We start from the raw sequence: 24912 nt of genomic DNA, 5'->3' as shown, positions 1-24912 counted from the left end.
ATTAGCTTTGACTGAACTGACAGTAGCCGTGGGAGCTGAACTCGGGTGCTTGGAGGTGGAACCAACATTCCTAACACTCACCCCAGGAAAGGTTTTATCAAACCTATACCAGCACCTATCGACCAGGTGCCCAAGTTTGCCACATAATTGGCACTGCAGCTTGACTCGACCACGTCCTCGGCCTCAAAAAATGACCGAGGAATGATCATTCTGGACATTCGAAGCATCATCGGAGCCATTGTGACGTTGGTTTCCTAGAGATAGATTCGCAACACCTTGAGCAACATTAGCATTAGCAATAAAACTATCATCGTGTTCAAAGCTTTTCAACTAAGTTTCTGCATCAATAAAAATAGAAACAAGAGCATGTAGACTGTACGGTTCTCTATTCATCGTAATAACAGCAATAACAGGCTTGTTTTCCGACGGTAGACCACCCAAGATCGTCACCACTCGCTCATTCTCCGAAACTAGACTGCCACACGCCGCCAAAGCATCTCATATCTCTTTAATGTAAGAGATATAAGCCCACAATGCTTAGCTCACCCTTCTTCACCATTTTCAACATATACAATAAACTAATGACTGTGGTTGTAGATCGACTCGGAAAAAAATGGTTAACAGTTCGTCAGACATCAGTCGCCGATTCGGCACCAACAAATTGAGGTAACACCAAGGGACTTACCATGGATAGGAGCCAGGAGGCCAGAGCACTGTCTTGTGCCATGAAGGTCTCATAATCCTCGTTCTCAACCACCTCGCCACTGTCAAGAGTCACTGTGGCCGGAGGCGGCACAACAGCTCCAACCAAAAGCTTCTCCAAACGATGACTGCGAACGGCCAAGAGGATTTGCTGTTTCCAGAGAAGGAAATTATGCTCATTTAAATCGGCACCTGCAATCGAAAAAGCTCTCTGATTACCATGTTGAGAATTATTCAAGAATATAAACTTTGTTATTCTCAAGAAACTGCTTACTACGTACAGCTAGGAAAGGTGCTATTTAAGCTGCACGCGTGCATGCAGTTACCCAAAGGGCCTAATTTCCTAACAACCTTCAGCCTAAGATACAATCACCTTCTAGAACACGCTACCTCAACTACTAGAGTATACTATCTCAGTATACTACAATAGTTGCATATAAACTATAAATATATTATGAAAAAAATATGAAAATAAATTAAATATAAATTATTTTAAAATCCTACTCTAATGCATAAAATCAAAACTTCTAAACCTTGTGTCGTAACTAGACGACTCTAGCCTTATTTAGGCTAATGAGATCCATCCTAATGTCAAATAGAGAATCATTATAACTGATATTTTTAGATTTTATGGCCTAGTGCTATAATATATGAATTTATATGCCTTCATACTTAATTTTATTGGTAATTGATTTATTTACTTTTTAAAATAAATTTTAAATTTAATTCTAATCTTATTTAGAGAGTAGAGGATATGAGACTCTAGGGAAATGAAAATAAGTATTTCTAGTGGGTCTATAACCTATGACCTAAGGGAATATATGGGAACAAAGATTAACGGTATCGGCCAAATATATTTACTTAATAGTTGAAGTTCTCACAGTTGGAGTTCTTACTTGAGCAGAAAATGACCACAGAGCGCACGAGCGGCTCCAGTGGTGACAGGGAGTGATCAGCGGTGGTGAGAGCTTTTGGAATCTCAAACGGCAACAGCGGAGGATGATATCATCTATGGTTAAGAAGCCCTAATTTCCACGCAATTTGGACCATTAGATCTCAGACATATCCAACGGCTAGGGAAGGGCGGCGCCACATCAAAGCTAGAAATCCTAGCTGTGTTGAGTTTTGCACATGGGCCACCGTTGGGCTAGGTCTATTGAATTTCATATATTGGACTCGGCTTCTGTAATAAGACCTGTACAAATAAATAAAATATATGTTAGTATTTATTTATTTATAGCATTAGTATATGTATTCAATATTTATAAATATTACTTAAGCTAAAACCGGAACTTACAACTTATAAGCATATATAGTTATATAATATAAAACTGAACCATAATGTATATTTATAATTAATATTTAATATAATTATAATACGAATAATAATAGACCTATATATGATAACTAATGGAAATAAGTAGTAGTGCAGTGATACTAAGTAATAATATATAATATAAATAAATAGTAGTGGTGGAAATAATAGTAGTGCAGTGATAATAATAATAATAATAATAATAATATAATAAACCATATATATATATATATAAGAAAGTGGATCCAGAAATGAGTTCTACAAGCTTTATATTTTATTATTCAATTTATATTATTAATAATATTAAATTTTAAGTTTTAAATAATAATTTACAAAATAAAATCTTATATTTCTAAACCAAATGATAATGAGTATGATTGTAATTTTTAGTTAATCATGTTATTTTATTATTTTATAATGTAAATATTATCAGCCATTATTAATTATTTAACCCTTAAATATTAGATTGATGAAAATGATAATTTCAAATTTAGAAAATGAAACATAAAAGAAATAAAGAATAAAATACAGATTTGTGTGAACAAAAGTAAAGAAAGATGGGGATAATTATTAATTTTGGAAGGACTTAATTAGGGAAATATTTACCAAACAATAACATCAGGACGGCAACAACAAAACCTTTTGGTTTGTTGTGAAATCCATTGATGAATTTATAATTATTAAAAAAAAAGAAATTGATTTTCATGGGATTTGATCATCTCCCCTGGAAGGGCACCAAGGCGTCATATCCATTGGGTAACTGCCCAATACCCTCAAAAACGAAGTGAATTCCTGAACCTCAGCCAACGCGTTCTGAGCTCTAACCTCCGCCATTGAAGCTTCGAAATCCACGTAGAACATATACTCGAAATGCTTGGCTGTTCCGACATTGGCGTCGTCAACCAAACGGATCGGCCTATTGCGGTGCGGCCGCGATTCGATTTTCGTCAAACTGATATTCCTAAACGCAAACGCCGATAGCACTTTGAAAAGCACGCTCGTCCCTTTATCGTGAGCGAAAACGATGCTCGTTTTGAACGGCCGGTCCGTGCGTGGGATAATTGGATCCCGAGCTAACATAACGAAGCGCGTCACGTTACTTGAATCGTCTTGGATACCGTCGGCTAGGATTTGGAGTCCGTAAAGATCGGCGGCACGTGCGCTCGCTATGGCAGCGGTGTCACGGAGGTTGTTGGTAGCTATGTACTCCGCGGCTCCGGCGGTGTCATCGACGGCTTCACGCGTGACGTTGAGTCCGAGTTTGGTGAGCGTGTGTTCGCACTGGGAGAGAGCTTGTGGGTGAGAAATGACTCGTGAAAGGTACTCCTTCCTCACTCCTGGTAGAGCTAATAGACAGTGGTGGACTGGGAGTTGCACTTCGCCAACGATGTGGAGACGGTGCTGGAGGAGAAGATCATAGTTCCGATGAATAGAACCGCCTAGCGAGTTTTCCACCGGTAAGACAGCTCGATCTGCGATCCAAAGCTCAACGGCCTGGAATGCGACTTCGAACTGGTCACAAGGGATAGCTTCACAATTAGGATAAGCTTTACCCGCTGCAGCTTCGGAGTATGCTCCGGGAACTCCTTGGTAAGCCACACGCAGCTGAGATCCGTGCATCGGGGCAGGGGAGAGATCGGTGATGGACAACGGTTTCTGCGCAGGCGGTTGCGGCTTGTTGTTTTTGTCGATTGGGACAAGGTTAAGATCTATGGAAGTCTTGTGGCCGTTGACAGCGGCGGCGATGTGATCGGAGTTGGAAGGAGGGCTCGAGTTGTCGCCGGAGCCTTGATCTTGAGAGAAGACTTTGCTGGAAAGAATAGCGCAGGAGCTCTGCCAATCGGCACGGCTTGAACCGACTCCGTTAGGGAATTGAACCGATTCATGGCGGTAGACGCAACGGATGGCGAGCCGAGTAAAGTGGTTGAGCCGGCGAGGGTTTGAAGGACGAATGATAGAATGAGAATTGAGATTATGCGAAGGAGAAATCGCCTGCATATTCGATCTAATTCGTAACGAAAAGGAAGGGAATTAAGAATTGTAGTTAAAAGCTTGGTGTTCTGTGGAAGAAGCGAACGTCAAGCTGAGGGAAAAGGAAGGGGTAGAGAAGGGATTTTATATGAATAGAAGAAACATGTGCAGCGGATGGTTCTGTCAGTCTCACACCAACCTACCCTTTATTTATTTATTTTACATTTTCCATTCTTTGAATTTAGTTTTACAAAGTAAATAATTTCAATTTCACACTTACCTACCCTTTCCTTGGCATATTTACTGAAAAATCATTCAATTTTTTTTATTTACATATTAGACATTGTTAGAAATGTTTTTATATACCTGGTAGAAAGGCGAGGATGATTTAATGTGGCACACATCATTGTAAGTCGCGGATGATGATTCGAGTCTTTTTGGAACGAGTGGTAGATTCTTAAATTTTTTTAAAACAATGTTTAATTGGTAATTAATTTTTGTTAGGTGATATTTGTGTAAAAAGGCCATGAAATATTAAGAAAGTAAATATGTTTTGTTTGTTGGGAAAAAATAAAATTTAATTAGCCAATCATTTTTATTTATTGTTTCAATTATCAAAATAAAACGAATTAAAAGTATGATAATAAAAAATAATATTTTAAAAAATCAATGATGAAAATAAAATATATTAAAATATTTGGTATAATTTTAACACATGTATTTTCAATTATCATATTAAAAATCAATTATAAATTATGATAAAATATTTTTCATTATTTCTAAAATAAAAGTTAAAGATTTTCATTTATTTTGTGTTACTTTTTAAACTTATAACAAAATTCAATAAAAAAGAAGGTAAAGATAAAAAAAATATCACATATATATTTAAAATATTCTTTCTAATATTAATTTTAAAAAATATTAAATAAATATTAAATTTTATTAAAAATAAATATACATTATTAACTGTTGTTAAAAATAATAATTAATGAATAATAATTCATTTGATCCCTCCATTGTAATTAAAAGTTTATTTTTAATATTTTTAAATAATTAATTTTAAAAGTCAAGAAAATTTTTCAAAAATATATTAAATTTATAATTTTTTAAATTATAAAATATTTCTTATTATCATCATCATCATATTCATCACTATTTTATAAAAGAAATACTAGTTATAAAACTTTTATAAAATTATTCATATTTTAAATTACTTACCCTCAAAGTTTTCCTATACTAGATTATACGTATAAGATTTTGAAAGGGTCAAAAAGACATTAGAAAGTGACAAGTGGTCATTGGTAGACATAACTATATTATGTAATTTCATGCAAAAACCAAAATTTGTCGAGTTATAAAATAATTTGAAAAAGAAGATTTAATGATTTTAATGCAATTATTTTTTTGAAAATAAATAAAGTTGACATTTTACAAAAAAAATCAAACTAACATAAATTAATTATCTATTAGGTATTGTTTTAAAAAAATTTACGAATCTAGCATCCGTTCAACACGTGGCACCTATAGGTTTTTTGCAAATGGTGCTAGATTCATAAAAAAATTTCTAACGGTGTCTGACGTAAATAAAAAACTGGTATTTTTTTGTAAATACGCCCTTTTCCTGGCCTTATCTTTTCCATTTTTCCTTTTATGGAAAAAATCCAATTTGATTAAATTTAATTATAGCTCTAATACTTTTATTATACTTACATTTAAATTAATTTAATTTAGTTTTTTGGGTTCTTTGATTTATTAATCAATAAACTTCACTCGTAGGCCTGTAAATGAACTGAACGTTCAGTGAACCGTTCATGAACTGTGCGGCAGGAAGTTCGGTTATGTTCGTTCGGTTATGTTCGTTTATGTTCGCTTATGTTCATTCATTTATGTTTAACCCAATCTTCTTAAATCAATTTTGGTGACCAATCTGTAAGTATCTTAAAAATATTAATTAATCTGATATTCTGATGACCAATTCCATAATTAACCCAATTTTATTCGAAGATTAAATCCAATATATTAACCCGTGAGGAACCTCACACCTATATTCATTTCCCCCATTTTTCCCAAACCCTAGTGTTCACTAGAGAGTGGAGACGATCGCTGAAAGCTTCAAAACAAGTTATATTATAGTGCAATCTGAAGTTTTACAGATATGCTTTCATCTCTTTCTCTGTTTTATTTGACTTAATAGTTGATATGTAAAGTTATTGCTGGTATCTTCACATCTAAAACTCAAGAAAACATTATACTTCTTTCTAGAAATAGATGGGAAGATAAAGGTGACAATCGGAAGTATATGAGCATCAGTAAAGAGAAAAATATATAGAATTTTCCAGAAAACAAAACAAAGGTTTCTATGTAATTTCTGCAAAAGAGTGTAATAGCGGAAGTAATGAATTTTCTAGGAAGAACCCATTAATAAGTAGAAAATACACTTTGACAATGAACTTTTGTTTTCATAGTTCTTGTGTGACATTTAGTTGTGGAGTAGACTTTAGGTACGTTAAAATTTTGAATGGTGATTTAGCAATAATATCAGTTACGATATGTAGCATCGAAGGGATTTCGGATCTATGTTTTTGCCTTGTAGTCCAATTTGTACCGTTCGAAATCTTCATGCTGTTAAATTTTCTACTCTTCCAACGGAAATGACATTATTAACAAACCTCACTAAAGTCTGACATTGATGTCACAAAACTTTTAGCCGACGAATTTATTAGAATAACGTAGTGGAAAATGATTGTTCATATGTAATCATGGACCACTAAGATAAATGTTATATCGTTAAATTAAAGTCGTGTGAATCATTTAATATCTTTAAAAGATCGATCGAAATATTTGATATCTTCAAATATTTCATCACTGCTAATCAACTCTTACGCTATTTATCACTGTAGATTTAGTTGATTTGCATTGTCGACTATTTTTCATGAAAGAACAATGGAAGGTAGGGTCTCCAGCGTTTATGTTCGTTTATGTTCGTGTTCATTTATGTTTGTGTTCGTTTATGTTCGTGTTCGTTTATATTCGTTTATTTATTAAATGAACGAACATGAACAAGTTATATTCCTTAATAAACGAACATGAACAAAAAAAAATTTATTCGTTTATGTTCGTGTTCGTTTATGTTTGTTTATTTATTAAATGAACGAACATGAACATACCTCCGTTCGTGTGCGTTCGATTCGTTTACAGGCCTATTCACTCGCGTGTTAAGGAGGCGAGTGTGATTCTCTCTATTTGGTTTGTTTCATTTGCAAACATTAAGATTTAAACTATTGATTTTACTTAAATAATTTATTGTTCTATCTCATTAGATTAATTGATTGTTAATATTAATTTAATTTAATATAATAGGATTTTACACTATTTGATATTATTATCAAATCTAAATTAATAACGGCATTCATTATTATTGTTGATGCTAATGTGTTATTCTTTACAATTTCCTTATAATAAAGTCAAATCAGATAATTTTTTATATTTAAAAAATGTCATCAGAACCTTTAAACTGACTTTAGTAGAAAAATATTATTCTTTGTAAAAATTATAATTTTAAACAATTATATTTAGAAGTATGTATTTTATCAATAAATTAATAAAATTTTAAATAAATATTATCTTTAAATTATTCTAAATTATTTAAAAAATTATCATCATTATTCGACAACAAATTGAGTTTGTTAATAAATAATAAATTTACAAAAGTGAATTGTTAAACTAAAATAACATGGGTAAGTTTTAAATTATTTAAAAATATATTTAATAAATAGAAAGTTTAATTTCATTTTATTTTGGTTAAATTATTCTATTTAAGATATTAATTATTTTCTAATAAAGAGTTTGATTTTGATTTTAAATTTCATTTTTTAATTATAATTCAAATAATAATTATCATATGTTTGGAGAGTCGATTTAAATTTGATTTTTTTTAATAAAAGTCGCTAGTTTTATTAAAAATAGAAAATATCCAAATTACAATGTAGAGTTACCACCACAATTATAAACTAAACATGTAATAAAAATATTTTCCTAAACATGAGAAAACTGACCACTTAAGATCACAAGGACAATAAAAGAAAATGTTAAAAAATCTAACCAAATAAACTCGGATAAAAGGTACATATGAACATATCTGACTGCATCAGCAAACGAACCACAAAAAGGGATGAAACTATTGAAAGATCACCGATAAATCGTAAATCAGAATTGAGTGACGTGAAAATACCATCTACAAACGTAAATCACATATCCAAATCCAATCTAAGTGTCAAAAGTAGGGAAGATCAACATAAAGTACCATCTCGATCAGTCGTGTTATGTCAAATCCAACCTTGAAAAAATATAAACGAAATGATCGAAAACATGTCATAAAGGTAGAGAAAAACGTGTCATAAAGGTAGAAGAATACATGACATAAATGCAAAATTATTAAAAATAAAAAAAATAAAATACACTATAATAAAACAAAAGAAAAACAATGAATACCGATGGCCGACGATCAACATCAAAACTGATGCCGTCGTCGATCATAAAAGTAAAGACAAAACTAAACTAATTAACACTAAAAAAGGAGAAAAATAGTACAAACCCTAAATATACATTAGAAGTAATATTTATATATAATATTTAAATATAAAATGATGGCTTTAAATTTGATTTGGATGCATTACACACTTATGGTGTATATAAAATCATTATAATTTGATTGAATCAAATGTAATTATAGATAGTTAATTTTTTTAGAGGTGAGAATAGGTATAATTACGTGTGTAATTATAATTTTTAACGTAACACTTTAAACTCGATTCATTGCATGATGGATTTAAATTGTCACATTGGATCGTCAAAAAAATTAGTCAAATTAAAATTTCTTTCTCTTTTCAATATTCAATCATATCGTAAATTTCGTATAATAAAATAATGACATTCATGTAAGTTATAAAAGTGTTATTATAAAGTTGGAGCTCCCTGACAATTTAATATAAAATCAAATAAGTCAAAATATCAAAAGAATTACAAATAAAAAATATAAATAAGGATCTTTTGAATACGCATGTCCTTTAAAGTAATCCAATATTATACTTAACAGAGAATGTGTTGGAAGTCATGTTGCGACAGTGCTTCTCACACAAGCATGTTATACTAACTTGCAAACGAAAAAAATCAAATGCTAAGCTCAGTATGTCACTTCTACTCTTCTATTCTTCGTGAAATTCATAAGCGTATGAATGCTAGGAAGTATAAGCAAAGAGGAATATATCTAAGCATACAATGTCATTAATAAGGTAACATGTTTACCATCATCGTTCTATGATTTGCACGATAGGAACATCATTCAAGGTTTAATTTATAGCTTTAGGTCTTATACCCACAATATTAATATTCTCTGTCGATTCTTAGTTTCACATAGCATGAATTAACATTCAATTGATATATTAAGCATATGTATATAAATATTATAAACAATATTAGTACATGATGTCACATAACAATCAAGTACTTATAATAGAAAGGGAAACCTAATTTCACTAATACATCGGTAACAATTTTCACCAACATAATGCAAGAATCTATTACACGATCTCACATAAGCAATCAAACATAGATAATAGAAAGGAATCACGTCTCACTAAAGCAATTAATAATAATTCTCACATTCAGTCAAGAAGAGGTTTACTGATCTCATTAAACAATCAAGCTAAGCAAGTATAGATATCTAATAATATATGGACATACATTGTTATAACATACATAAACATGCACATACCACACATATCAATATTTGTCATATAATGGCAATCAAGATACTTTAACAACACAATCACATCATTATACATCAATCATGTGAAAACATTTCCTATCATATCACTAGGTGACTCATTTTTTCTCTCTTGTGATGATGTTATGCAATGGCATAATAGTCTTTTAACACTTTATAACATTTTTAGATGATTTAGGCATTAAACATTTTCATTATTTTTGACCCATATGATTCTCTTAACCAATTACGAGTCTTTAAAGGTATATTACACGATTTATACATCAAATACTCATTTTTTTTGTTGGAACATTTAAGGATATTTTCCTAATTTTATCTACATAGCAATATTTTAGTAATTTATCCCTTTTAAGAATATTTTAGTCACTTGATGTATTAAGGCCTTCCTTTAGGTTTATTCTCTCACTTTAAGTGATCCATCATTCCCTTGAATATTTTAAAAGTTAAACTTTGATATTTCAAGCAATATGTATCGATATCAAGGTAATGAGTATCAATATTCTTAGATAGTATCGATATCACAATGACACGCCAAAATTTCAACTTTTATATTAGTATTGATAGTTATATTTTAGTATCGATATCGAATGGTCAAACTAATATCTCAAGCATGTGCGTCGATACTTCTAGAATATTTTACCTAGATATTAAATATAATTTCATACACCATCAATACCATAAGAACAATATCAATATCAAAGTTAAGAAATAGCCATTCAAGTTCAAAAAACACTCCAAAACCTCTCTAAACACTCAAGTTAAGGTATCACTCTATGTAAATGATTTGTATTCAGATTTCTTTGATTGTGAAACAAGATCCCATGTGTGATTGCACATTAAGGAAGTAAATCTTTATAGCTTGCCTCCATAACATATCTTTAAGAGCCTTAGAAACATTTTTCGACTCTAATGTGAAAGGAAAATGGTTACATGTAGTGGTATTAACAAATGAATTACCAAAATACCTTGAATTTAGCCGATAAATACACGGTTGTTGAGTATTTTCCTGTGGAAAAGATATGTTCTAGCAACAGATACATCATTATGCTATGATATATAAACTAAGAGTGCTGGTGCATCAGGTAGACCATTAGGTTGTTATGTCGGCACTGCAACTGGTTCATTATTTTGCCATAACATCTCAACCAATAGAGTTAGAGGAGAGGATGTTGAGTTAGCAAAAAATAGTTTCAGAGAGAAATAATGTGGCATAGTGATTGTACTTCTTGCAACAAACGAGAAAATGTGAGGAACAAATTGAACATGATGAGAGACATAAATTTTGTTAGTATCTGGATCAAATATTTATAACCACACTCCGTCATGGAGTATCTAAGAAAAACACATTCAACAAATTGTGGTTCATATTTATGATGTGTGTAAGGTTGTAGCCAAGGAAAACATAATCATTTGAATGGTTGAAGTTTATCATAGTTTGATGATTGTTGATAAAGTATGGAGTATGTTGACATGTTATCCAGTATTGGTGTTGACATCTGATTGATGAGATAAACAATCACTTGAAAAACATGAGGTCAATACTTTATTGGAAGGGATGCACAAAGAAACAGATAAAGACAAACCTTCACTATGTGACGATATCTCTGTTTAGCAGTCCCTTTTTTTCATGAGTATAAGGCGGTGAAGTGAAGTATGAAATACCTTTTAAATTCAGAATGGGCAAAAGCTTAACAAACTCAACTTTATTGTTAAAGAATAGGGACACAATGGTCCGATTGAAAAAGTTTTCAACAAGCCTCTTAAATTGAGAAAAAATTGCTACAACATTAGATTTTTTCTTCATCGAGTATAACCAACTATACTTGGTGAAGTGATCAACAAACACCATGTAATATGAATATCCATCATATGCCATATGTTGCTCCAAACATTAGAATACAATAGTTTAAGAAGGTGTGAGTTTGCATTAACATTTTAGCCAAATGACAATTTATGACTTTAATTGATAAAATATGTAGAATAATAAAATTCTTTCAAACTGGCAGAGTCATAAGGTATATTACATATACGTAATATAGAGACCAAGATTTTATCAGAAGGATATCCAAACTTGTGATGTAACTGATGCACAGACAATCAACTAAGTGAATTGACTTAAGAAAGAAAATATTGTGGAGCATATTAGACACCACCAATTTTATTGCCCCGGAGAAGAGAAGTTCCTGTATATTGATCCTTAATAACAAAATATGAGTCAAATAATTGAACATATACACTATTAGTATGGTATAATTGAGAAACCGACATCAAGTTTGCATGTAATTGAGGAACAAATAAGACATTTATAAGAGAGAGAGAAACTTAGTAGTGGTAGGAACAGTGCATCAACCAATATGAGATATAGGTAAATAATTTCCAATACCCAATTGAACTATATCAGGATTATCATAAGTGGAGAGATCCGTAAGAGTTGTAGTAGTAATGGTGGTATGACATGAAATACCACTATCAAACATCCAAAGAGCATGTTCAGATGATGGACAAGTTGCAACAACATTGATAATTGGTGAATTAGTCATTGATTGTTGATAAAAGTTGTTGTCCTGAAGAAATTAAATAGGCTTAAAACAATCCCCAACAATATGTCTTGATAAATTACATAATTTATACACAAAATTATTCCCTCTAGAATAACTACCACCATTTCCTCAAGAGTGGTTGATCGAATAACTACGAGTCTAATTAGGTTGTGACAACGTATGAAATGAGAGGTTGGAGTATATCATCACAACTGCTAAAAAGAGCATTGATAAGGATTTGATTCATACGACACCATTACATATATTTTGGATTAGAAATCTTTGTTGTAGCATCAGTAAACTGAGATGGGAAAGTCTATGAACCATCAATATAACCGATGATCCCAAAACCAATGAGAGTGGCCTCCACTCATAAATGTCAAACAAGAAAATTGGCAGACATAAGTTTTATTGGAAAATTAGTCAGTGCATTGAGATGTAAAAGATTGTTAGTGGTGGAAAATAGGCCATGAAAGGATATCTGATTTGAAAGAGAAACAAAAAATATATAGAAAGATATCAAGTTGATAAAAAAACATGTATAGAAAGATAACGTTCCATTTATAAGTGAATAGCTCGACTTTGCTATAACATAGAACCTTTCATATATTTTGGATAAGTGAAGAAAATGGTAAATAATAATAAGATCATTTTTTTTCTATTTTGGTTATTTTTTTAGATGTATAACAATCCGAGACGAAAAGAAAACATAAAATCAAATACTTAATAGATTCATAATTTGCTTCTATGGTGATTCACACAAGTTGTGGTAAATAACATTTAATTTCACGGCATGATCTCGTCGCAAAATTTGTGTACATGAAACAAGAATAAAACAAAACAATTAATAACATGGAAAGTATTCGATTAAATAATACGAATAGAAAACCATAAATATATAAATAAGTTGAGACCTACAATTATGTAGTTTTCTTAAGACAGATTCCTTAGTGCTCAAGATCTTTGGTCGTCTGTCTCCTAGGATACAACAACGAGATGAACATCGCACAGTAGCACAACTGCCAAGATCACGAACTATTCCTTGTCTTCACCTATCATCAAAAACTAGAGAAAAAAATTCATTTGAATTGGTTTTTGAGTTGTTTTTTTAATTGTGTTTAACCTAGTATGTTAACAAGATATTTATAGGGAGTTCACATTGTGAACAATTGGAATTTTTTGACCTAATGAAACATTAATGAGAATCAAGCAATTAAACAATTTCCAAAATACTATTTTGATTAAATGAACCTTTTAATATTTATCTTTTAATTCCAAAATAGATTTTTGAAAAGGTTTTCTCTATTTAAGGAAAATATCTCATATTTGGGTTACAATATCTGCAAGCCCACAAAGAGCTAGACCGGTTCTGACATTCACATTACCCACATCGTGCACATTTACGAACCAATAATCGGTTCCACATTTTCCTCAACAACGTTTGGATCAGTTTTTCATTCAAAACTCCAAAATTATCAATTTTTTCCCAACAATCGCCCACATGAATAAAATTGATCATTTATCAAAATCATTTTGACTCGATGTGGTGATAGAATCTACGATCGATAGTTGCATAGGATAGGTAGGTGTCCTCCTTTGAACCTCCCTTTGTGATATCATATTTACTTTACTAGCAACCAGTAGACATGATGTCCTTGAACTGTTTTGCCGTTTGTGTAAACAATGATATACTTCACACAACTAACCCTTTGAAAAGAATTTTAGTTCTCATGGATATATCCTTAAAGCCATGTACATCATCTGGCTCTGCAAGAGTTTGAAATACCTGTGCCTAATAGTATCCTTGAAGTGGCCCCATTTCACTCTTACATAGGTGACTTATGTTGCTTGACTCACCGAAGCACACAATGGTCATTAAAAGTTTTACTTAGGGTTTTTCTTCACATAAACCCTTTCATTTCACTGGCTTTAGTCACATTCCTTTTGATGTTTTCTCAATTTGATCTCAATATTAACCTTTCGGTTAGTGAATCTGCGATGTTATCCTTTGATCTTACAAAGCTAACAGTGATAACTTCATTTGAGATCAGTTGTCCAATTGTATTGTACAGATGATGTATAAATCACAACTTACCATTATACATAACGTTTTATGCTCTACCAATATATGAATATTGTGGGCACAAATTTTTGCCATTCAACTTATTCTCTAGACTTGTCTAGAGCTACAAACGTTTATTCCATTTTGGATTTGGCTATAACCATTTTCTTGAGGATTTCTATGACATGACTCCTCTTTCCAATATGAAACATATTCACTTGTGCCTTTGATATCATGAATATCAGACATTCAATTGGCATCAGAATATCCTTTTAAAGAAGCATGATCTTGGGATAATACAATCCATACTCTTGAGCATATATGAGATATCTCATTTCTCTCATAATTACTTTTCAGTGGTTTGTCATAGTAACAATATATTTGTTTCAACCTTTCGTTGAACATCTAGACTTATCTTTATTGATAGTCTTCAATCATCTTCCTTAGTTATATAAGGAAATATATTTTCAAAGAATGAGATATTCTTTGATTTCGTTAACGTGTTCTTGTGAATCTCGGGATTCTTTGATTCATACACAAGATGTCTATTTGTCTTGCTATAATCTACATAGCCAATATAATCCACCAATTTGGGATTTCGTTTCCTTTGATAATGAGATCATTATCTTTACAAGACACCCCACATTTTTAAGTAATTGTAAAAAGATTTTCTATACTTCCATAACTCATATGTTGTCTTGTCAATTTTTTGGAAGAACCTTATTTAAAAGGTAATTATCTGGAAAAACAGCTTCCCCCACATGTTCTGTGATAATCGAGAACTTCTTAGCATTGCGTTCATCATTTTCTTTTTAAGAATTAATTCTTCCTCTTTGTTATCCCCATGATGATGTCACTTTATGAATAATACCATGTTGTGTACAATATTAACCAATTAATGGTTCAATTTATTCACCACTATTATCACTTCTTACTACCTTAATGATTTTATTAAGTTGGTTTTCAACTTTGAATTTATGGAGAACATATTACTCTCTAGCTTCACCTTTGCTCTTTAGCAAATATATAGTAATTTTTTTTGCTATCACCAATGAAGGTAATAAAATATTTATTCATCCTTGTTTGTAAACGTAGATAAGGTAAACTCATTATTACGACAATAATTCAATTTCAAAAATATATTTACTTTCAAGATCTCACTTTACAAACATATTGAGATTTTAAAAAATAAATTTAACGATTTATTTCTTTCCTTCAAAATAGAATCATACTTGATTCCCAATAAAATAAATTTAATCCACTGATTTATTTTCTTTTGCAAATCATGAAAATAAATGCAACGACCTTCATAAATAAGAATCATACAAAATTCTCAACAAAAAAATCAAATGATTTATTCCCTTTTACAAAATAGGAAAATAAATCCAACAATTTATTTCATTTTATAAAATAGTAAAAATAAATTCTACGATTTATTTCTTTTACAAATAAGAATTATATAAGATCCACAGGAAAATAAATCCATCAACTTATTTCCTTTCGTAAAAGAGGAAAATAAACTCAATGATTTATTTCCTTTCATAAAAGATTTATTTTCTTATACAAAATAGGAAACTAAATTTAACGATTTGTTTCATTTTCCAAAATAGGAAAATAAATCTGACAATTTATTTCATTTTAAAAGATAGAATCATATAAGAAAATAAATTTAACAATTTATTTCTTTATTCAAGATTCCTGAGAAAATAAATTTAACAATTTATTTTTTTAACAAAATACAATAATTTAAGATTCTAAAGAAAATAAATTTAACAATTTATTTCTTTTTAAATGATAGAATCATCTGTGATATTCAAGAAAAAAAAATTCGACAATTTATTTTCCTTACAAAGTTAAATCATTTAAGATTTCAAGGAAATAAATTCAACAATTTATTTTTCTTACAAAGTTAGAATCATTCAATATTCTCAAGGAAATAAATTGTTAAATTTATTTCTCTAACAAGGTTAAAATCATTCAAGATTCTTAATATTTCCATTATAAAGTTAGCATCAACACAAGATTCTACGATAAAATAAATACAGTGATTTATTTCTTTATATTCTGTTAACCGATATGATTAGTAACACTAAAACCCAAACAAATATATCACAACGACTCGATTCTTTTTAACAAACAAAAATCAAAAGGAATTGATCATTTAATTTTACCGACTCAATAATCACAAGGAACTAATCCTTTGATTTTAATTTTCACAATCTAATAATCAAAAAGGAACTAATCATTTGATTTTACTTTTTGCAACACAATAATCAAAAGTAACTAATCTTTTGATTTTACTTTTGACAACCAAATAATCAAAAGACTTGGATTAAACTTTAAATCCGTTTGTATCTACAAAATTTGCTTCCATGCTGATTCACACAAGTCACGGAGAATGACATTTAATTTCACGGCATGATCTCATCGCAAAATTCTTGTACATGAAACAAGAATAAAATAACATGAAAAATATTCGATTAAATAATTTGAATATAAAACCATAAATATAGAAATAAGTTGAGGCTTGCAATTACGTAGTTTCCTTAAGACATATTTTCGACCACTCCTTGGTGCTCAAGATCTTTGGTCGCCTGTCTCCCAAGATACAACAACGAGATGATCAGCGCACAGTAGCATAACTGCCGAGATCACGAACTATTCATTGTCTTCGTCTATCACAAAAAACTAGAGAAAAGAATTCATTTGAATTGGTTTTTGAATTTTTTTAATTGTGTTTAACCTAGTAGGTTAACACGATATTTATAGGGAGTTCACATTGTGAACAATTGAAAATTTTTGACCTAATAAACCGTTAATGAGAAACAAACGATTAAACAATTTTCAAAATTACTATTTTGATTAAATGATCCTTTTAATATCTATCATTTTAATTCCAAAATAGATTTTAAAAAAGATATTCTCTATTTGAGAAAAATATCTTATATTTGGGTTAAAATATCTGCAAGTTCACACAGAGCTAGACTGGTTCGGACATTCACGTTACCTACATCGTGCATGTCTGCACATTTACGAACCAACAATTAGTTCCACATTTTCCTTAACAAATGTTTGGATCAATTTCTCATTCAAAGCTCCAAAATTATCAATTTTTTTCCAACGTATTCTTTTTGAAATTATTTCTTTTATTAATATTATTATATTTGTATAAGATGAATCGTATATTATTAGAAATAAGTTAATATTATTTTTTATAAAATTATTTAATAGTATATAAATTACGTATTATTGATACATTAAATATAAGTGTTAATTATATAATTAATAATTAGAAAATACGAAATGTAAACTAAATATAAGTCTCAATTATATAATTAATAATTAGAAAATATTCAGAATTTTAAAAATAATTTTTATTGACCTTTATTTGACTTTTCCAGAATCTCTTTGGTACAGTATTTTAATTATTTAAAAAAAATTAAATTTCCATTAAATAAAAAGATAATGTCTAATTATCACAGTATAATCTCAACATGAAAATTTAAAGAACGTGAAGGAAAATATAACCTTCCCTTAACTACATGCTTTATTTTCCACAAAAATCTGACAACTATAAATAATTTTTCTATCTATTGAAAAGTAGATATAATATTGATGTAGATGTGGAGAACGAGAGAATCAATTTAATATATTGTTTTGTGAACGATTTTAAATGCATTGATAAATTTCCATGAAATGAGGTCCAATTATATAAAACTTCAATAATTTCTGATCATGAGATGCATCTTAATGAATGTAAGTGAAACGCTAATAGATAGAAACGGTGTCATAAAAACAAAACAAACATACTATAATAGCAGACAAAAATTAACACTTTAATAATATGTGAAAAGAAAAAAAAATTAAGGCTTATATATGTCATATGAATCATTGAATTGCGAGATTCAGACCACCCCGATTAAATAGGCCTACGACTTTGTTGTGACCGAATCATGGTCAATAATGGTGCCCTACATTATTACTCCATTTATTATTAGTTAGCACCACTTATCAGACCAACGTATATAAATACAAATATTAACATACAAATACTTTGTTGTAACCGAATCATGGTCAAGTTCTGTTGTTATTATTCACGACGATGATGAGAAATATGTGATTCAAATTTAATCGAAATAAATTTTGAAATAAAATTAAAAAATTAAAGATTAAATTATAGAATAATTAACTTAATTAAAAAAATTTTAAAATAATGTTGTAAGTGGCATTTTCCTGTTAAAACAAAAAACACATCAATGAATTGAAAAGCAAACATAAGAAAGTAAGAAAATGATGAGAGTATAATATATGCTATAATACAAGCTAGCTTTGATGGGGGCCCAAATGAAATATGCCCATTTTGGTACAATGGACAAAATGTCATGATGGGTCAGCCCAAAATGCAAATTCAATAAAACTACAATCAGATTGAATATGCATCCATCATGATATGCTTTCTTTTGCTATGAGCCGATCTCCTGAATTTATGGAAAATAATTTTTTGCTTATGCAACTGCACTAGTTCTTTAGGCAGGATGGATCGAGTGGGGGCGGTCGGGGCAGTCATCTTCTTTAGAATTTTATATGTTCATCATTTCATAAAATTTTAAAAGTTCGACCCTTAATATAAAATATTTCGTCCGTCCCTAGTTTTAGGGAACTGCAACGACTGCAAGTTTTTTAACCTGAAAGCAACAGCATAGTTAACGGTCATGCAGAAAAGCATTGATTTGTCAACGTTAAAAGAAAAAGAAAAGAAGGTAATAATGCATTATTAGTATTTTCATCTTTGTTGCTGGAAGTGCAAAAAGTTAGGTGGCAAAGTTTAAGTAATAGAAAACATTTGCAAATGGTAGGTGTTGTACTGCATGCCAATATTGAATGATACGTCTTATTCAACAGCATCAATGACTCTCTTGCTAAATCCCGTTCATGTTGCGACAAAATGAGAGTTCTGTTTGCAAATTCCCCTAACGCAATTTGGTGGATAATTGTTTGGGATATTTAAAAAAATGTATTAATGGTTGCGATATAAATAAAGGTAGTAAATCTTTATAATTATTTATTTTATTAATTAACTTGTAGTTAAATAAAATATAAAACATCGGCTGGTTTGCCCGAGAGGTTAAGGGGGCAGACTTAAGATCTGCTGCACATAAGTGCGCGTGGGTTCGAACCCCACAGCCAGCAGTTTTCTTCAAAAATGAATCCTTTTTTGATAGATTATGATATGTATAATTTATATTTCAGTTCTTAGAAATTAGCTGCTTTGCCCGACATGTTACTGGACGGAATTTAGATTGTTATCGTCTATGAGTTGAGGGTTTGTGTTCCTCTGTTTATTTATTGTTTGGTCTATTCCTTGTTTTGGTCCCTCTGCTAAAATTGGTTTAATTTTAGTTTTTAATCCTTCAACTTTGTTTTATTTTCATTTTAAAAATTGGTGTTCCCTACTTCCTAAGGTATGTAAAGCTTTGATTAAATAACTCTGGCAATTGAGCATTTAATTCTTTGAACTTTGTTAATCTGAAGTTAATTAGACGTAGGTTCTAATGTTGTGTGATTCAAGTCTCATTCGATATATATCTAACTTTTATGTGGTTCGAGTACTTATCAAATGATAATTATGATGTTGTGTGGCCAAGGATATCACTATCAAAATCATGTGGATTTGTTAGATGTAGATCTTGATGTTGTGTGATCTGTCTCATCTGATTTGTATCTAATGTTATATGGTCCAAATACATATCAAATGATACTTCCAAATGATGTGTGGTTTGAGACATCGTTGATAGTATATTTTGATGTCGTGTGATCCACGATCTATCCTTACTTTTATGATGTTGTGTGAAATTGTTATAGTTGCTATGTTTTGTATTGTGTGAATTAAAAATATGATGTGCTTTTACCTTAATGCTTATATTTAACTAATATGCTTATATTTATGAATCTTATAAAATATAGTAGGTAATTGTGTATTACTAAATTTTGTTAGTTTAATGTTCGAATTGTTTTCATGTGCAAGTTATAGATTTCATGGTTCATGGTAGGACACCAACATTATCAAAGAAGTCTTATTAATATTACCCAAATATAATTACTTAGGTGGACTTGTAATAGTTGTTTTTTGTATTGAATAGATTTATAATTTATTGTATATATTATTTTAGAAAATAAAGGAATTTTGAAATTTGTTGTAACCCCTTCAGACCGATGCGGGTAACCCGATCCGATCTGGAGTGTCACATTAGGGCCACCGGAGTGACCCACTGTAAATATAGCAGAAAATTTAAAACTTTTTATCAGAACATGTAAACTCATAAAATCATTTATCAGTATTCAGAAATAAAACATATTTTCAGACTCGTATATAAAACAAAATACAATTACATGCCCCCTAATCACAAGTACCATACTGTGCAAGTGACGCCGGAAGAACTCTCTTACTTAAATCGATAGCTGCACTGGTACAATTCTTTTAACATGCAATGGTGAGTAATAGAGTGAGCTTCGGAAAGCTCAGTAATACAGAACTACCAGATGATGCTATAGGTCATGCAGATAAATGAAACACCATATAATTTCCTTTTAAAATTAAACGTATACTGGTTTCCAAAATAATCTCGAGTTCCACTGGAGATTCATCAAGTAGAAGTCATGAAGATCTTAGGTCATAGGAGCATTCATAGTATGACATTTTCAGGAGATAGAATAGGATGATAGTGTGTTCCAACAATACAATAAAATCATAATAGGTACACTTATCAAATGATAGCTTAACTTTTGAAACTCGTAGTTTAAACCATTCTCTTGTACACCATCCGCAGTTCCCAGAACTGCGTCCATAGGGCTTACCTTAAGCACACGGCAAAAAGGAAGCCAACTTAAGGATATGCTTTGGGGCCTGTATCCTTAAGTCTGTAAGTCCATAGGGCTTTCCCTAAGCACACAACAAAAGGGAGCCAACCTAATGGAGTATCTTGGGGCCCATGAGCCTATCCAAGAGTCACATTAGGTCCGTAAGGTTTACCAGCTTGATCAAAGCTATACTCAAATCAATCCATCCAAAATCAGTATTTCAAAAGTACAATTTATGCAGTAAGCATATTTTCCATAAATCCGAAATCATCGTTATCATATATCATTGAAAACCAATAATCATATATCAGTCATAGTCTATAAACCATCACCAGTAAGTCGGTGTATTAATAGGCAGTAAACCGTAGATTTCAGTGTACCATATTTCAAAACAGATAAAATAATTAAATAGTACTTAGGGAACACACTAGAGGATCCAAGTATTTTCAGAGGCCATGTAGTTATCAGTATGGATAACACGAAACTTATGCAATTTGATTGGATTCCAGGAACGAGGTCATATTGAAGAGAATCGATTAATAATCAATCTAATCCGACATTTAAGGTTGATACTTTCAAATCCTTCTATGATTCATATATCTCAGGAAAGTGTTCAGGTATGACCAGAGTAATTTGAGCTGATAAAGGAGAAACGAATATTCAGGGCACTTACCATCCATGCCAATCGATCAAACTATCAACAACTCCTAAAACTGATGTATTTCAACTGGTCAATTCAATGCCCTTCTAGGGTATTCACACTTTAATACCAACAATTCTTGTTTATAGATCATCTTCAGAATCATCGTTGAATACATCTAAAGGAAGCAATAAAGGATCCAAATAATCTTTATTTCTATCCACATGGCAACAATATCACGAATTGTCAACGTATTTAATTCTTGGTTCATAACCCATAGTAATCATACATCATGCAATATCATTGGAGTTCTCAGACTCATTCAATCACTTACTAAATTCTCAGTCATTAAAGTTACTTGGTTCACTTAGTAGTCAAATCAATATCTCATTTACTTTAGAGTCTTTCCGAGTAATTCAGATGCTTTTGCGTTTCAGATACATGTTGTACTTCTGTTTAGTTCACTTTGGTCATTTATTAAAATCATTATTTTGTATTCCTGGTTGATTTATCTCACGAATATCCACTTCTTAATATTGAATGTGCTCTAGCGTTGAGCTGAGTACTTCCACAATTATCATCAATCCCAATTTGAGGAGACGAACAAACTTTCAAATGGTATTTATGTCATTCATGTACTGATATAGCATTAACGTTGGTCGACCGACTTAAACTATGTTCCATAACTTTTAAAGGCAATGCAATATCCATGTTTATTTAGATTCCTTAATGAATCCAATTCATTTACATATCATGGGTCATAAGGGTATTTTAGTCATTTTGGTGCTCAATGTTGTTCCTGACATTTCATAGCTTGAAGATATCCAATCTTTTCTGAACTTGATGAAATTCGTGGGTCATTTGCATTCCAAGGGTATTTTGGTCATTTTACAAATACAAGATATTTCACTCATTTCTTGCCGTCCGATATTATTATTTAATTCATACTTATCATCTATTTCATTCCCTTCCAACAATTCTGACATAAGAGCACCCTTGATTAATTTATTCTTCAAGTATTTACTCATAACTCGGAGATTTACGGATTATTAGGAATTTTCTGTATAAACGTATAACTTAACGATGAAACTAATAATTCATCGATTTAGACATGACTTCTTAAGTACTTTTCCATTAAGGGTCAATTCAGGCTATTTTCCCTCTCAAGGGTAATTTTATAATTTCTTAACTATATAATTTCGGTATTAAAAATCTTAACAAAGATAATTATAATTTAGAGATTCTAGGGTTTATCTCTTTTCCGGATAATCTTTAAACTTTAAATTATTCCATATCAAACTTCTAGTATCTTGTACAAGCCATCTTGAGTTTAGAAATCGGTTATCCAGATCTTCTAAAAGAACTAGTATTTTCTATACACATCAGTAGTTTCATCATATTAATATGTCTTTACAAACTTGTTATCCAACTTCCCGGGTTAATTCTTGTCTTTTTACAACATAATGGTATTTTCGTAATTTTACCAAATCGAAGTATTCTCATAATCTATCACTTAAATTGTATTCGGTTCGAGTCCATCAATAATCAAACATGCATAACAATCTAATCATATACATCCATGCATTTATCCATTATCAACATGTTCCATAAAGCATAAAGAGGTAGTAATGTATTACCTCGATTTTCGTGCCATACCGATCGACCATTTAAATTCCATTTGAACGCCCTCGATCTTTAATTCAACTTCCAATATTTTCCTAACGATCCAAGCCATTAAAATTACTAACTCGTATCCAAATAATTTCTCTCGCCCTAAAAAATAACTTATTAGAATCTAAATAATAATTTGAGGACTCAATTGATAAAATTGAAAATTGACGTTGCCATCAGAATAGTTAATTACTTAAATTAGTGACTAAATTGATCTTGAAAAAAATATTATATCATAACTATAATCACTTGGAACTAAGAGACAAGGTAAAGATCTCACCAAACTTGGGTGACTTACCTTGTGATTTACCACTTTATTTTCCTAGACATCTCCCACATGATTTTTCATATTGGAATCATAACCCCATTTTCCTTTGTCTTCATGTGCATTCATAAACTTATCTCTTTCATCAAAGGGTATTGAAGCACTTATCACCAAGAATAAGTTTGACACTAACTCAAGCTTTGCGGCAGAAACCATGGCCGTTGTGCATCAACGAACCCACAGACATCTCTGATTGTATGATGGTAATTGAAGCGTGAGACCATGAGCGTAACCTCCGAAAACCTTATCTGAATAGAGGTTGTTGGAAACGTTGAATCCACAATAAGCCCCATAGATGGGGGTAGTGCATTGGTAATACTACTGGCAGCAACAGTTGGCTTAGAAGGAGTAGAGCTTGAGTTGTTACTTCCAAGAGTTCTTCCAATACCATGAAACACACTTTGGGGCTTATTCGGTTCAAAATAGTTTTCATCCCGTCTAAGGAAATGAAGTTCCACTTTTGTTCTCGGATTAGCTGGTTGAAACTCTTTTGGACATTGAGACTACATCACACTTTTGGTGTGATCCCATAACCGAGAACCAACTGGTTATGTGTTGAGACATGAGCAACTCTCAATCTCCCTCCAACCTCGCTGGCGACTACCTCGTGCTCCCACTGTCAAGGTAAATTTTGATACTTTATTTTTGTTCCATCAGAAGACAGCTTGGTCATGGGTGCTTGTAAGAAATGAATGAGGTCATATAATGGGAGCTTGTCGTATAAGGGTGCCGAGGGTTACCTCCGTTTTCATGGCCGAGGCATATGCTGCCATGCCTGTGATAATTTTCTTTCTTCTTCACGAATTTGGTTTTCGATGATGTAGAGATTGAAGGGGACTCACGAACAGTGGTTTCAAAGCTCTCCTCGCCTACTCAAGACATATCAGAGATCAGTGCGCTGTTTTGGGAGGCACGATAGCAGGCGTTAGCTTTTCGTCGGTGTAGTTTTCGTCATACTCCTCGTGCCGATAACCAGGCAACCTATCAGTTAGCTGCTGCGAATGGATTAAATGGCGAGAATAGCTACTGGATTGAAGAGGCAC

At 31.3% G+C, this 24912-nt stretch overlaps 2 protein-coding genes and 1 non-coding gene across 3 annotated transcripts; 1 reads left to right on the top strand and 2 right to left on the bottom strand.

Annotated features, from left to right (window-relative positions):
- Nucleotides 1–2712: 2712 nt before the first annotated feature.
- On the bottom strand, nt 2713–4044 carry LOC120167891 (arogenate dehydratase 1-like). The gene has a single exon (XM_039176776.1). It carries the CDS (start codon nt 4013–4015, stop codon nt 2720–2722), a length of 1296 nt encoding a protein of 431 aa, XP_039032707.1. The 5' UTR covers nt 4016–4044; the 3' UTR covers nt 2713–2719.
- Nucleotides 4045–19482: 15438 nt separating this feature from the next.
- Nucleotides 19483–19565, top strand: TRNAL-UAA. Its single transcript has one exon. It is a non-coding gene; the product is annotated as a tRNA-Leu (tRNA).
- Nucleotides 19566–23997: 4432 nt separating this feature from the next.
- On the bottom strand, nt 23998–24642 carry LOC120168038 (plant UBX domain-containing protein 5-like). Its single transcript, XM_039176895.1, has 2 exons — nt 24610–24642; nt 23998–24372 (listed from the first exon to the last, which is right to left on the bottom strand). The coding sequence occupies exons 1-2, from the start codon at nt 24640–24642 to the stop codon at nt 23998–24000; spliced, it is 408 nt and encodes a 135-aa protein (XP_039032826.1).
- Nucleotides 24643–24912: the final 270 nt, after the last annotated feature.

This window comes from Hibiscus syriacus, unplaced genomic scaffold, assembly GCF_006381635.1.
Source record: "Hibiscus syriacus cultivar Baekdansim isolate YM2019G1 unplaced genomic scaffold, ASM638163v2 tig00111708_pilon, whole genome shotgun sequence".
Classification (NCBI taxonomy): Eukaryota; Viridiplantae; Streptophyta; class Magnoliopsida; order Malvales; family Malvaceae; genus Hibiscus; species Hibiscus syriacus.
Note: the sequence above shows the minus strand (reverse complement) of the source record. Positions and strands in the feature narration are given on the sequence as shown.

Bases quoted from the DNA above. Each gene is read 5' to 3' on its own strand.
- LOC120168038 (XM_039176895.1), bottom strand. From the start codon at position 24,642: ATGGCAGCATATGCCTCGGCCATGAAAACGGAG. The intron at 24,373-24,609 runs GTAACCCTCGGC...AGTGTGATGTAG, and splicing joins CCTCGGCCATGAAAACGGAG to TCTCAATGTCCAAAAGAGTT.
- LOC120167891 (XM_039176776.1), bottom strand. From the start codon at position 4,015: ATGCAGGCGATTTCTCCTTCGCATAATCTCAATTCTCATTCTATCATT.